The 13,321-nt window shown below is 46.3% G+C and overlaps 1 protein-coding gene across 1 annotated transcript in view; it reads left to right on the top strand.

Moving 5' to 3' along the window:
• Window positions 1-13,321, top strand: part of AP3B1 (adaptor related protein complex 3 beta 1 subunit) — a 340,812-nt gene that overhangs the window by 145,728 nt on the left and 181,763 nt on the right. Inside the window, exon 15 of the mRNA XM_015419569.1 lies at window positions 7,248-7,424. Coding sequence (XP_015275055.1) covers window positions 7,248-7,424 — 177 coding nt within the window. The remainder of the gene's footprint in view (window positions 1-7,247; window positions 7,425-13,321) is intronic.

The following is a 13,321-nucleotide window of genomic DNA, read 5'->3' as shown; positions in this document are numbered from 1 at the left end:
AGATGTAAGAAGGGCCTTGTTATTTTATTTGGATCGTACAAAAGGGTTATGTCAGGCCAACAACCTCCTTGTCTATTTTGCTGGACCACACAAGGGGCGCTGCAGTTATTCTCAGACCATCTTCCAGTGGCTGGTTTCTGCCATCAAATCGACTTACTGTCCAAGGTTGACTGCCTGCTCCTGATTAAGGAGCACTTGACCAGGGCTCAGGCGTCCTCCGCCGCCTTCCTGGGAAAGGTTCCCTTGCTGAATATCTGCAAGGTGGCCACATGGTCATCTTTGTCAATGTTTGTCGAGAGCTACACCATTGACGTCAACTCCAGAAGCAATGCAGCTTTGCGAAAAGCAGTGCTGCAGTTATTGTTTTGCTGAGGATCTCACACCCTCCTTCTGCAATAAGTCAGCTTGCTGCTCTCCCCTGTGGCACAGAAGCCACAAAGACAAAGTGCATGGTTGCACTTATCTGTAACTGTTGTTCATCAGGTGGTCTTCTGTGCAGGCCCTTCCTCCTTTCCCCACTGTGGGATCCTCTGCTTTGGAATCCATTTCCATGGTAGTGAAGGGAGGACTGAGGGAAAGCACACTCTCCCCCTCTTCTATCATGTGCTGGTTTGGGCAGGAAAACTCCAGCTGGCATTGGAGGGAAGGGGGAGCACTCCTGAGCCTGGAAAGAGCTAGAGGCAGGAAATACTTTTTTCTCCTTCCTGTTGGCACCTTGGGAATAGCCCTGCCCCTCAGTTCTATTCCTGTCTGTTAGGGAGTAGCAGTTAGGGACAGAGCTCTGTGATTCTGTCCATCTACTTTCTCTTTCAGTTATTTCTATTTTGCTCTATATTGCTCTCTTTTATTCCTCAGAGTCTCTCTCTCTCTCTGCCTCTCTCCCCCTACTTTTTACTCTATTTTTTCCCTTCTTGCTCCTGCTTGGAGCCAGAAGACGTCGAGAGGCAAGTCACTCCTGCGTGCTCGTCGGGCCTGCGCGATGGCTACCGAGCACTCAGAAGACTTTTCATCGGGGGACGAGGCAACAACGCTCACTGCGGCGGCGGGCGGAGCGCAACTCAGCAGTGGGGCCTACCTGCCTTTGGGGCTTGTTTGTGTCACCCCAATGAGCGCAGCAGAGGCGGCATTGGCGGCTCAGCGTGCACTCAAGCGCTGCTGTTCGCAAGAAGAAGCAGGGCCCACTAATTCCGGGCGGGCGAAGATCGGCGGCCATCTTGAAGAAGCGGAGCCGAATCCGGACACCATCTCCAGGCCTCTGCAGCGTGATGCTGGAACGGACAGAGTTTTTAAGCCCTCCGATTTGCGTTCCCTGAGTTAGATCGCAGGGAGGGTAACACCTTCCAAGGGGCCTTAATCAACCCAGCAGATCTGATGCTAGCCTTTCGCCAGGCCATGCAGGAGGGCATCTCCACCTTCTGTGAGAGGGCGGGTATCCCTGGACAAGGGCCATTCCCAGGACAACCGTCCCAGCCTCCTTCAGCTTGGCCCACTAAGGCTGCCCAAAAAGCACCCCCAAGACCCAGTAGGGGTTCTAGAGAGGAGCAGTGGGAAGATGAGGAGTCTGTTGGGTCCATGCAGGAGGACAGAGAGGAAGGGGAATTCCTCTCAGATGAGGAGGTGGATCTTAAGATGCCTGAACAGGCTAGCCGCTTTTTTCTTGTCCAAAGCCATGAAGGCTTTAAAGATACAGGAAACTCCTCCCTCTGAGGACTCGGCCTCTTCAAGATCTAAACGAAAATCCAGATCTAGAGGTGACCAGGAGTTCTTCCCTCCTGAGGAGTATGTGGAAAATGTCTTTCCGTTTCCGGTCTATTTTGAACGTCAACTAAGGGTGGCATGGGACAAGCCAACTGCTAACAAGCAGTTCCCAGGTTTTGTAAAAAAGATGTATGCCTTGCCCAGTTATGCCAATGAACTGTTACAGGCTCCACCAGTGGACGGTCCTGTGGCGGCTATCCAGTCAACAGGTCTAGTCTCGGAGGATGGACATGGTTCCATATGTGATCCTATTGATAAAAAGGCTGATGCCACACAGAAGAAATTACATGAGTCCATCGCCATGATTGTCAAGGCGGCGGCTACGGCGTCAATCGCTTCCAGGGCTTCCATCGTCTGGATAACAAAGCTCATTCAGATGTTACCAGAAAACAACAGAGGCCTGTTGGAAGGTGCTACGCGCATTCTTAAAGGAGTGTCCTTCACTGCTGATGCCACTCTGGACATTCTAACGTTTGCGTCTAGGGCGCTGGCTTTCACGACAGTGACCAGAAGGCTTCTCTGACTGAGAGCATGGCAAGTGGACATTCAGTCTAAAATGACGGTCACCTCGTATCCTTTCCAGGGAGATCGCCTCTTTGGAGAGGCTTTGGACAAGATACTCGTGGAAACATGAGACAAGAAAAAAGCATTGCTCCGGAACCTATGCAATGTGGACAGACGGAATTCTCATTCCTTTCGCACCAACCATGTGCTCCCGCGTTTTCACCAGGACCAGCGAAAAAACACCTGGGGCTCGTCTAAGCCTACTGGGAAGAGGAGTTCCTTCAATCCCAGATTCAACAAACCCTTCAACAGACCTGATAGAGGTGACATGGACAAAAGGCCCAAGCAAGCATGACTATGCTCTTCTTCCAGTGGGGGCAAGACTTTTGGAGTTTTCCCAGGCCTGGAAGGACTCCCAAGCAGATGCCTGGGCCATAGAAGTTGTATCCCAGGGTTCCACCATCGAATTCCGTTGCACCCCACCAGAAAGTTTCCTGGTCTCACCTATCAGCACGTCAAGCACCATGCAATCTCTAGAGAACAGAGCCTTACAGCATCTACTAAAGATACGAGCCATAGAACCGGTACCTCCATCAGAACGCGGACGCGGCCTATACTCTATCTTGTTCCTGGTTCCCAAGAGAAACTGAGATTGGAGAGCCATCCTGGATCTCAAGTTTCTCAACAAGTTCATAAAGCAGCGCCATTTTCTCATGGAGACACTGTGGTCCATCACGGAGAACCTGTCACCCGGAGACTTCCTGTCATCAATAGATCTTACGGAAGCATATCTCCACGTTCCCATCCACCCAGCTCACAAGAGGTTCCTTCGTTTCTGTGTGGGCAATAATCACTGTCAGTATCGGGCGCTACCGTTCAGGTTGTCCACGGCACCCAGGCTGTTTTCCAAGCTTCTGATCAATTCTGTGGTACACCTCCAGAACCAAGGTATCCATATTCACCCGTTTCTCGACGATCTGCTTGTGCATGGCAACGTCAGAGCATCAGCAATCCAGAACACCGAGTGAAGTTTACTGTGTTTACAGACACATGGGTTTGTCGTGAACTTGGCCAAGAGTGTAATCCAGCCGTCCCAGAGGCTTGAACACCTGGGAGCAATCATCGATACGACACGCAATGCTCTCTTTCTGCCATCAGCCAAGGCCATCAAAATTCAGGAACTGACATCCAGTGTTGTACGCAACCCAGTGTCCTCCCTCATGACCCTGGCCAAGTTACTGGGTCTCTTGATATCTTGCATAGACATGATCCAATGGGCACGCCTGCATGCCAGACCGTTACAACGCTTTCTCAGACCCTATCAGTGGCACATCATGGAATGAAGAGACTACTCTCTCAGGGTCCCTGTCTTGGTTCGCACCAGCCTGAGATGGTGGACGTGTATGCAGAACTTGACAAAGGTCAAGGTTTACTATGCTCCTGTGGCTGTAGAGATCTTTACAGTCGCCCATTCAGGGTCAATGGTCGGAGGAGGAACAACTTCTCCCAATCAACCTTTTGGAGTTGAGAGCGATACGTCTGGCGCTAGAACACTTTGGCCCTCAGATCCGGTTCCAGCATGTCCTAATAAGAACGGACAACATCTCGGCCAAGGCATATCTAAACAACCAGGGCAGCTCTCGGTCCTCTTGCCTACATCAAGAGGCAATGAAGTTGTTGAGGTGGGCCGAACTGAACTTGACCTCAATACGGGCCGAACATGTCAAGGAAACCAGCAATGTCCAGGCCGACTGGCTCAGCCGGGAAACCATCTGCGAGGGCGAGTGGTCTCTACACCCGAACCTCTTCAAACTCATTGCAAGGCAGCTAGGCCAACTGTCGGTGGACCTGTTTGCGTCTCACCGCAACTTCCAGCTTCCTCGGTTCTTCACGAGGTACTTCCATCCAGCAATGGAGGCGACAGATGCACTGACTTCTCCGTGCCCCCAGGGGCTCTTGTATGCGTTTCTGCCATTTCCACTGATCCCCAGGACCATCAGGAAGATCAGGGAGGAGAAGGCAGAGGTGATCCTCATAGCTCCCCTGTGGGCACGTCGTCCGTGGTTTTCACTTCTGAAGGAGATGGCCGTGGCTCCGCCTCTGACCTTACCGCAGTCCCCTGACACGCTCTTGCAGGGCCCCATCTGGTACCCGCACCCCGACTGGCTGTCCTTGACCGCGTGGAGGTTGAACGGCAACATTTCTCTCAGCTAGGCCACCTGGACAATGTTTTGGCAACCCTTATGGCCTCAAGAGTGGTAGGCACTCACCTCCCTATATATACATTGTATGTGGCCCTAGCTAGGAATGTAAAATGCTTGTAAACCGCTCAGAGCCTCCTGGATTGAGCGGTATAGAAATTGAAAGTATAAATAAATAAATAAATAAATAAATAAATAAGAAGGCAATCCACCATTCACATTTATAATACCACTTGGAAGGCATTTGTGCGGTGGACTAGGAGGAAGAAGCTGGATCCTCTGTCTCCTACAATGGCAGATGTCCTTTCCTTTTTACAAGACGGTTTGGATTTCGGCTTGAAGGCAGCCACCTTACGATGGCAAGTGGTGGCATTATCGACTGTCCTTCCTCGCACAGGAGGATATAGGATGACCAAGCACCCCCACATACAGCTGTTTCTACAAGGGCCAATAGCCAAGTCGCCTCCTCAGATACACAGGTTCCCAACCTGGAGGCTACACACGGTTTTGACAGCCCTTACCAAAGCACCATTCGAACCTCTCAGGGAAGTCGGAATGAAGTGGCTCCGGATGAAGACATTCCTGGTGGTGATAACCTCAGCACGGCGGGTCTAAGAGCTGGGTGCTCTATCAGTAAAGGCCACGCTCTGCGTCTTCCACAAGGATACAGTGGTACTTAGGACCGATCCCACCTTTCAGCCAAAGGTTTCTTCCGCTTTTCATCATGCTCAAGAGATCTATTTACCTACTTTCTGTCCAAAGCCACAACATCCCAGAGAAAGGCTATGGTACACCCTTGATGTCAGACGGGCATTAAAGATTTACATCGTGCACACTGAATCTCTACGAAAAATGGACTTCATGTTCATCAACATCTCCTTTCCACATACGGGAAATCGTATGTCCATGGCTTCCATCAGTGCAGTCCTTAGGTCATGCATCACGGAGGCCTACAAGGCATCAGGAATGGAAATTCCCAAAGGGATCACGGCCCATTCCTTGAGAAGTGCGGCAACCAATGCAGCGTTCACGAATCGAGCTTCAGTCGAGGAGGTCTGCAGTGCTACTACTTGGACGTCATTTGGCACTACAAGCTAAACACCATTGCGTCAGCCAACGCAGCATTCAAAAAAAGAGTCCTTCAGGACATTCTCCCTTCGGCTGGCATTTAAGGGACACTGCTTTTGGAGGTCCCATGGAGATGTCCTCCACCTCAGTGGGAGAACGACCTTTGGCACTTACCGTGAAGGGTCCTTCTCCTCTGAGGTTAGGAGGACATCTCGGCCCTCCCGCTTTCATCATCGTCCTTTTGCCTGTGTTTCTCTGTGCTGTTCTCTTCTTCTTCTTCTGCGTTCTTGTTCTACTGTTTTATAGTTCTATCATTAATGTTGGAAGTTTACCTGCTTGGTGCAGAGGAGTTAGCCTTAGTTGATACTCAATGCTTATGGAGTCCCAGAACTGAGGGGCAGGGCTATTCCCAAGGCACCAACAGGAAGGAGAAAAAAGTATTTACTGCCTCTCTAAAGGAACGATGGGAATAACCCATGGAGATGTCCTCCTAACCTCAGAGGAGAAGGACCCTTCACGGTAAGTGCCAAAGGTCGATTTAACAGGTGTTTGCAAACTAAAGTAAGGGTTCATGCAGATAACATAAGAGAAGGCTACAGAACTGGGGTGTTTTTTTTTATCCTTTACTTATTTAGAATGTCAGCCAGAATGTCTCACAACATCTACTGAGAATCTTCTAGATATATTGCTTAAAGGCAGTGCTTACAACATGTTTACCTATGAATGGTCTGTGTGTATGTTTCAGTTGTTCTTTAAGGTACATAACATACTTTTTTGGATTTATGCACAAATAAGAAACCAAAATATAAATTCATTACTGACACAGTTCTGCAGGTTAACAGTGTGCCAGGAATTAGGGTACTTCCTTAAAGCAGGGAGTGAAAATGGATTTATTCTCTGACTTGAAATTAATATATCTCCATTCTCAGGCTCCTGTGAAACATTGCCTGCAGTGCTCTCTGCAGGAAACAAGAGGAAGTAACCCCAATGTTTCTGTGCTAAGCCACCTGCTCCTGAACCACCACTTATGAATAAATGCTTTACAATATTCATTGTGAGTTTAAGCTTTAGGGTTAGAGGAGGTTGCCCCACATCAAAGCAGTCTGTGTTGTATCTTAACCATCATCCATTGACTTTTGTATCTACTTGTTACAACAAAATCTCTTGAAGTGTTTTGGAGTACCCTTTAGGAAAGAACCACTGCTGATGGGATAGCATCTTCTTGGGATGCTTCTTCAAATTGAATTTCATTTAACACTCTGCACATGCCTTCTGCTAACTCCAAGTATACTTTTGCTATCTACTAATTTAGTAGGTACTGCCCCCTTCAGTTTAGGAAACCTGTAGTACATTTTTAAAGAGCATCCTCTTTCATTGAGCTTTTTGGGTTTGATAATGAGTGGCCCTTCTGTGACTTTATTCCAGTTTTAATGTCCTGGGTTTTGATTATTGTTACCAACTAGCTTTTCTAGTGCTTGCATGTTGCCTATTTTATTGCTTTACTGCTATTCTAAAGATTGTTTTTGTAATGTTTATTATCAAAAGCTAGGTGTAGCTATTTAAAATAAATTATTTTATATGAGTATGTGGATATTTCCTTTGAATTAACTTAATGTTTGGTTCTTTTGGATGTTGCTAGAGAAGTAAGCAAAATTTCAGAAATATATGCCATTAAAGAATTAAAACTCATATATTTTAACTAATTTCTCTCTTAAGGTTCCTGTGGCAAGGGCTAGCATCCTCTGGCTTACTGGAGAATATTGTGAACGAGTTCCAAAAATAGCCCCAGATGTTCTAAGAAGAATGGCCAAGAGCTTCACTGCTGAAGATGATCTTGTAAAGCTGCAAATTTTAAATCTCGGAGCTAAATTGTATTTAACCAATTCAAAACAGGTAAGATTAACAAAATTGGACATAAACTGTTTAGACCAGGTTTTCCAATATATGTCATGACAGAGCCAGGGGGCCGGGCAGAGAGGGAGAGTTTACAGTTCAGTTCGTGAGTCAAAGCCAGAAAGATCAAAAACAAGCAGAGCCAGCATTACCAAGGGTCAGAGTCCAGAGAAGCGAGTGTCGAATGTCAGGGTGCAGAGCCGAGGATCAAGAGCCAGAGAGTCGTCAAAACGCGGACTGGATTCAGGAACCGGGAAGTCAGTCAGTACGGGATCTCAGGAGCAGCGTCAGAGGTGCAGTGCTTCTGGTCTGAAGGACTAGTTTGCCAGCACGATTTGCCAGCAGTCAGTGACCTGTTCAAATAGTGTGCTGGGTCGTTAACTCATTAGCACTGCCTTGCGAAGTCCTTGACTCTGCTAGAACTCCGGGCTCATTGTTCTCCAACCGCCGCTGCAAGCCTGCCTCCTTGCATCTGGTTGCCAAGTCCCGGCGTCTCTGATTCCTCAGCCAGTGGAGAATCAGGTGGCGTACTGCTGGGGCCAGGCACTGCCTGATCGGCTTCAGGTGCAAGCTGTCCTGGGGTTTGGTATTCATCCTCTCCGGCACTTAGGTTTGGCAAGTACTCTCGCGCCTCTGCTGATGTTAAAGGCACGGAGTCCTCCGTTTCAGAGCTCCCAGGTGCCGGACTGGGGGCAGGCATGACACTATATATTTAAGAAGTTCACAAAAGACTTGTGTAATGCAATGTAAATTTATCAAGTTGCAATGCAATATAAATTTATCAAATTTATCAAACACTTAAGCACTCTCGTGTCTCATAGCTTAGACATCCTCCAAAATACCTTAGGTCATTCACATGGTAAACTATAAAATTGGAAAAGGTAAACCATCCAGTGGTCCATCTAGTCCATCTGTCTCACATAGCGGTCAACCAGTTCCTCTTGATGTCCTTCAGCAGGGCATAGAACACACGTAAATACATGAAGCTGCCTTATGCTGAATCAGACCATCAGGTCATCAAGGTCAGTATTGTCTACTCAGACTGGTAGCGGCTCTGCTGGGTTCTCAGGTGGAGGTCTTTCACATCACCCAGTGCCTGGTCCTTTATAACTGGAGAGCCTGGGATTGAACCTGGGACCTTCTGCATGCCAAGCAGAGGCTCTTCCATGGATCCACAGCCCCTCCCCTGGAGGCAAAGGCTTTCTCCTGATGTTTCCTCCTGGCACTGGTATTCAGAGGTCTGTTGCCTCTGAATATGGATGTTCCATGTGTTAATCACTCTTTGGGTGAAGAAGTACTTTCTTTTATCCATTCTAACCTGACTGTTCAGCAATTTCATTGAATGCCCACAAGTTCTTGTATTGTGAGAAAGATATTATTTTGCCGCCTGCATCGCATCTACTAGCAAGCAACCAGCTCAGTTATTCAGATTGGTTCGATAATTGACCACCCCTTTGGTGTGTCCTAAAACTGATTTGGCTCTCAGGTGTGATTCATTTGCAAACTTTTTTGCGGGTAAAGTCTCTAAACTCTACCTGGAGTTGGCTGCTGTTTGATAACAGTAATGGAATGGGGGCACCACTTGCAACATCTGGTTCTTTTTGGGACTCTTTTGGCCTGCTCACGCTTGTGGACGTTGACAGGATCCTTACAAATGTGAAACCATCTACCTTCACCTTGGACTATCCATCATGGCTGGTAAAATCATGCCATAAAGTGGTAAGTGGCCCTTTGAGCCAGATTATTAAATTTGTCTCTCTCACAGGGCTGTTTCCCCAGCTCCCTTAAGAAACCTCTCTTAGATAAAAAGGAGCTGGCCAATTACTGCCCAGTGTCTAATTTACCTTTTCTGGGGAAGGTAATTGAACAAGCAGTGGCCCAGCAGTTCCACGTTTTCCTGGATGAGACATCTGCCCTGGACTCTTTTCAGTTGGGCTTCAGACCTAGCTTTGGGACCAAGACAACACTGGTTGGTTTGGTTGATCTTTCTGGGTTTATCAGTGGCCTTCGATACAGTTCACCATTTGGTCCTGATTGCCTTGCCTACCTGGGAGTAAGGGGCACTGCCCTTAGTTGGTTCTCCTCGTTCCTCCAGGGACACTCTCAGAGGGTTGCTATTGTGGAGGAGAGGTCTTCCCAACAAGATCTGAATTGTGGGGTCTCACAGGATTAAGTTCTCTCTCTCATGTTATTTAACATATATATGTACCCTCTTGCTGAGATTGTCAGGAGGTCTGGAGTTTGGTGCTATTAATATGCTGATGACACTTAGCTCTTCCTCCTGCTGGATAAGCAGCCAGTAGCAGGGCTCTCGGCACTAACCCAGTGTCTGCATGCTGTAGTCCAGTGGTTGGGGAATTGGCTGAAGCTGAATCCATCCAAGACAGAGGTCATGTGGCTGGGAAAGACTGAAATGCTAGCTGGAGGGTCACTCACAAGAGTCAATAGTTTCCTGTTGACAGCTGTATACTCTGTAAAGAGACTTGGGTGTGGTTGGATTCTGCGCTGTCATTGGATAAACAAGTGTCCATGGTAGCACGGTCACCTGTGCCAGGCCCGCCAGCTGGCTGCTCATTTGTCTGGGTCAGACCCTGCCACATTGATCCATGCAACAGTCACCTCTAGATTGGACTAAAGCAATTTGCTCTACATAGGGCTGCCCTTCAAAATGCTTTAGAAACTGCAGGTGGTCCAGAATGCAACTGCCAGGTTGCTGACTGGAACATCATGGTCAGCTCATGTTACTCCAATTCTGTGGCAGCTGCACTGGCTACCAGTTAGTCTCTGGATCCAATTCAAGGTGTTGGTGTTAACCTTTAAAGCCCTTGATAGTCTGGGAACCTCATACCTATGAGACCACCTCTCCCATTACAATCCCCTGCACTAACTTTGGTCATCGTCTAGGGGCCTATTGCAGGTTCCTGGCCCCAGGATGGCTTGATTAGCTGTCACCAGGGGAAGGGCCTTCTGACCGTGTGGCCCCTACCCTGTAAAATGCACTCTTGGATGACACCCATCCCCTGCTGGACTTGCTTAGTTTCTGCAGGGCATGCAAAGATGAATTATTTAGGTTTGCACTTGGAAGGTAACCAAGTATTTGGGCTGTTTTAATAGTGGTATGGTGATAGCCAGGTATTTGAATATTTTAATGTTAATATATTTTATTTGTTTTTATTTTTTTTTTTACCTTATTGGTTTTAATGTTGTAAGTTGCCACGAGAACCTTTGGGTGAATGGAACTAATAAATCTAATAAATAAATCCCTGGTTTTCACCACCTTGTATAAATTTCTGTCATGTGAAAACTTGGCCCACTACACTACTCACCCCTAGTTCCAGATATGAATAAATTAAATAGTACTAGCCCCAATACCGATCCTTGTGAGACCCTGTTGTTTACTTCCCTCCATTGTGAGAACTGTCCTTTTACTCCTACACTTTGCTTCCTGTCATTTAACCAATATTTAATCCAAAAGAGAACCCATCCTCTTATCCCATGATTCCTGAGTCTTTGCTGAGGTACCTTGTCAAAATCCTCTTGAAAGTTGCAGTATCTAATGTCTTCCAAGTCACTATTGTCTCCATGTTTGTTCACTTTCTCAAAGAACTCCAAAGGTTGGTGAGGCAGGGCTTTCCTTTGCAGAAGCCATGCTGATTTCCCCTCAGCAGTCTTTGTTCTTCTGCGTGCCTAATCTTTCTGTCTTTGATTATAGTTCCAACTAATTTGCCTGGGACAGACATTAGGCTAACTGGCCTGTAATTTCCTTGTTACCCTCTAGACCCCTTTTTAAAAATTGTTGTAAAATTTGGTACTCTTCAGTCTTCAGGTACAGTGGCTGAATTTAGCAATACACTATATAGATATGGGTTAGTAGATCAACTTTTGGCATTTGAGTTCCCAAAGAACTCTTGGGTGTATGCCATCAGGACCTGGAGACTTACCTTTTTTATTTTCCCTAATAGGTTTTGAACGTCACTTCCATTTGACTCAATTTTTCAGACTCTCTTTCTGAAAATAGTCGCTTTGACATGAGTACATGCTCCACACTTTCCGCAGTGAACACAAAAGCCAAAAAGCCATTGAGCTTTTCTGCCATCTCCCCATCTTTCTTTAGCAATCCCATTGTTCCTTGGTCATCCAAAGGCCTAACTGCTTCTTTGGCTGGTTTCCTGCACCAGTTATATTTAAAGAAGTGTTTATTATTTGTCTTAATGTTTTTAGCAACCCTGCTCCTCAAATTCTCTTTTTGCATGCCTGATTATTGACTTACATTTCTTTTGCCAGAGCCTGTGATCCCATCTGTTCAGTTCATTGGTGCAGACCATCAACTTTTTAAAAGAAACTTTTAAAACCGTTTTATAACTTCCTTGACTTGCATTGTTATCCATGCAGGCATTCTTTTAGATTTCATAGTGTCCTTTCTAACTTGGGGGATGCATTTGATCCAGACTTCAATTAGTGTGGCTTTAAATAGCTTCCAAGCATTCCCTCAGGATTTGACTCTTGTGTTTCCTTTCAGCTTCTTTTTAACTATTCTTATTTCTGTAAAGTTGGACTTTAAGGGTAACTTTCCATTGATGTAAGTGCTGAACTTAATAGCATTGTTCCCAGTTGGCGCAGCAACCTCTACATCTCTCACCAGATCTTGAGCCTCGCTCAGAACCAAGTTCAAGTTCACTACCCCTCTAGTTGGGTTTGTGACTAACTGTTCTAGTACACAGTCATTTATGATATCTAGGAATCTAATTTCTACAACCTGACTTGAACACCTGTTTCCCCAGTTAATATGAGGGTAGTTAAAGTCTTCCAGTATAACACTGTCTGCTTTAGTCACCTGCCTTATTTCCTTTTCCATCACAAGGTCAGCCTCAAGGGTTTGATCAAGTGGGCAACACTACATTCCCATTTTTAGGTAACTCTTAGGGCCTATTATTTTCACTCATATCACTTCTGTTTTCATTCTCTCAATGTTTTCTAACTTATATGATTCTATGCCCACCTTGATGTGCAGCACACACCTCCCCCAACCTGGCCCTCCCTGTCCTGTACATAGAGCTTATACCCAGTGATGAGTGTATCCCACAATTTTCCCAATTCCACTACGTTTCTACCATAACACTATATCTAAATTGTCATTTATTTATTTATTTATTATGTATTGTCAATAACATAAATACATGACAAAAACATACATAATACAAATTTAAACATAACAGTTAAAAATAATACATTACAAAGTGCTGGCGGTAGTTAAAATTCAATCAGATGGAATGCTTTCAGATGGATTTCCAGCTTCCAGCGTAAAAGTGCTTAGATGTTATTCTGCTCCAAGCATTTAGCACCAAGCATTCCAGCTTCCCCATCATGGCTCAGAGATTTCTGGCACTGGCATATTGACAACTATAATGTGTTTCCCTATCCAGTCACCCTTGCTTCCCTCAGCCCTTTTGTCACTACACATGGCCGTCTTTCACCATCCTACCTTCACTTCCAAATTCTATTTTCCTGTCAATACTACCCTGAGTGTTTACACAGTTATCCCTTTGGACTGAGTTGTTCTGAACTGGAGACTGCTTAGTTCCTGTCAGCTTTCTCCTGGGATTTAGTTTGAAAGCTGCTCTGACAACTTTTTTATATTAATCACTAGGCAAACTGGTTCCCTTTTGGTTCAACTGAAGTCCATCTCTTCACGTGAACCAGTTTGGCCCATAAAGTGTCCCAGTGCCTAACAAATCTAAACCTTCCTCCTGGCACCACTTTCTCATCCACACATTGAGACCTCTGATCCTCCAGTACCACATTGTTACATCTTCCAATGTCATTGGTGTCAACATGCACCACTACTGCTGGCGAAATGTCAGGTCATAGCTGCTGGCGAAACGTCAGGTACTACAATG

Source organism: Gekko japonicus, unplaced genomic scaffold (genome assembly GCF_001447785.1).
Source record: "Gekko japonicus isolate JY-2015 unplaced genomic scaffold, Gekko_japonicus_V1.1 scaffold206, whole genome shotgun sequence".
NCBI lineage: Eukaryota > Metazoa > Chordata > Lepidosauria > Squamata > Gekkonidae > Gekko > Gekko japonicus.
This window is presented reverse-complemented; position numbering and strand designations above follow the sequence as displayed.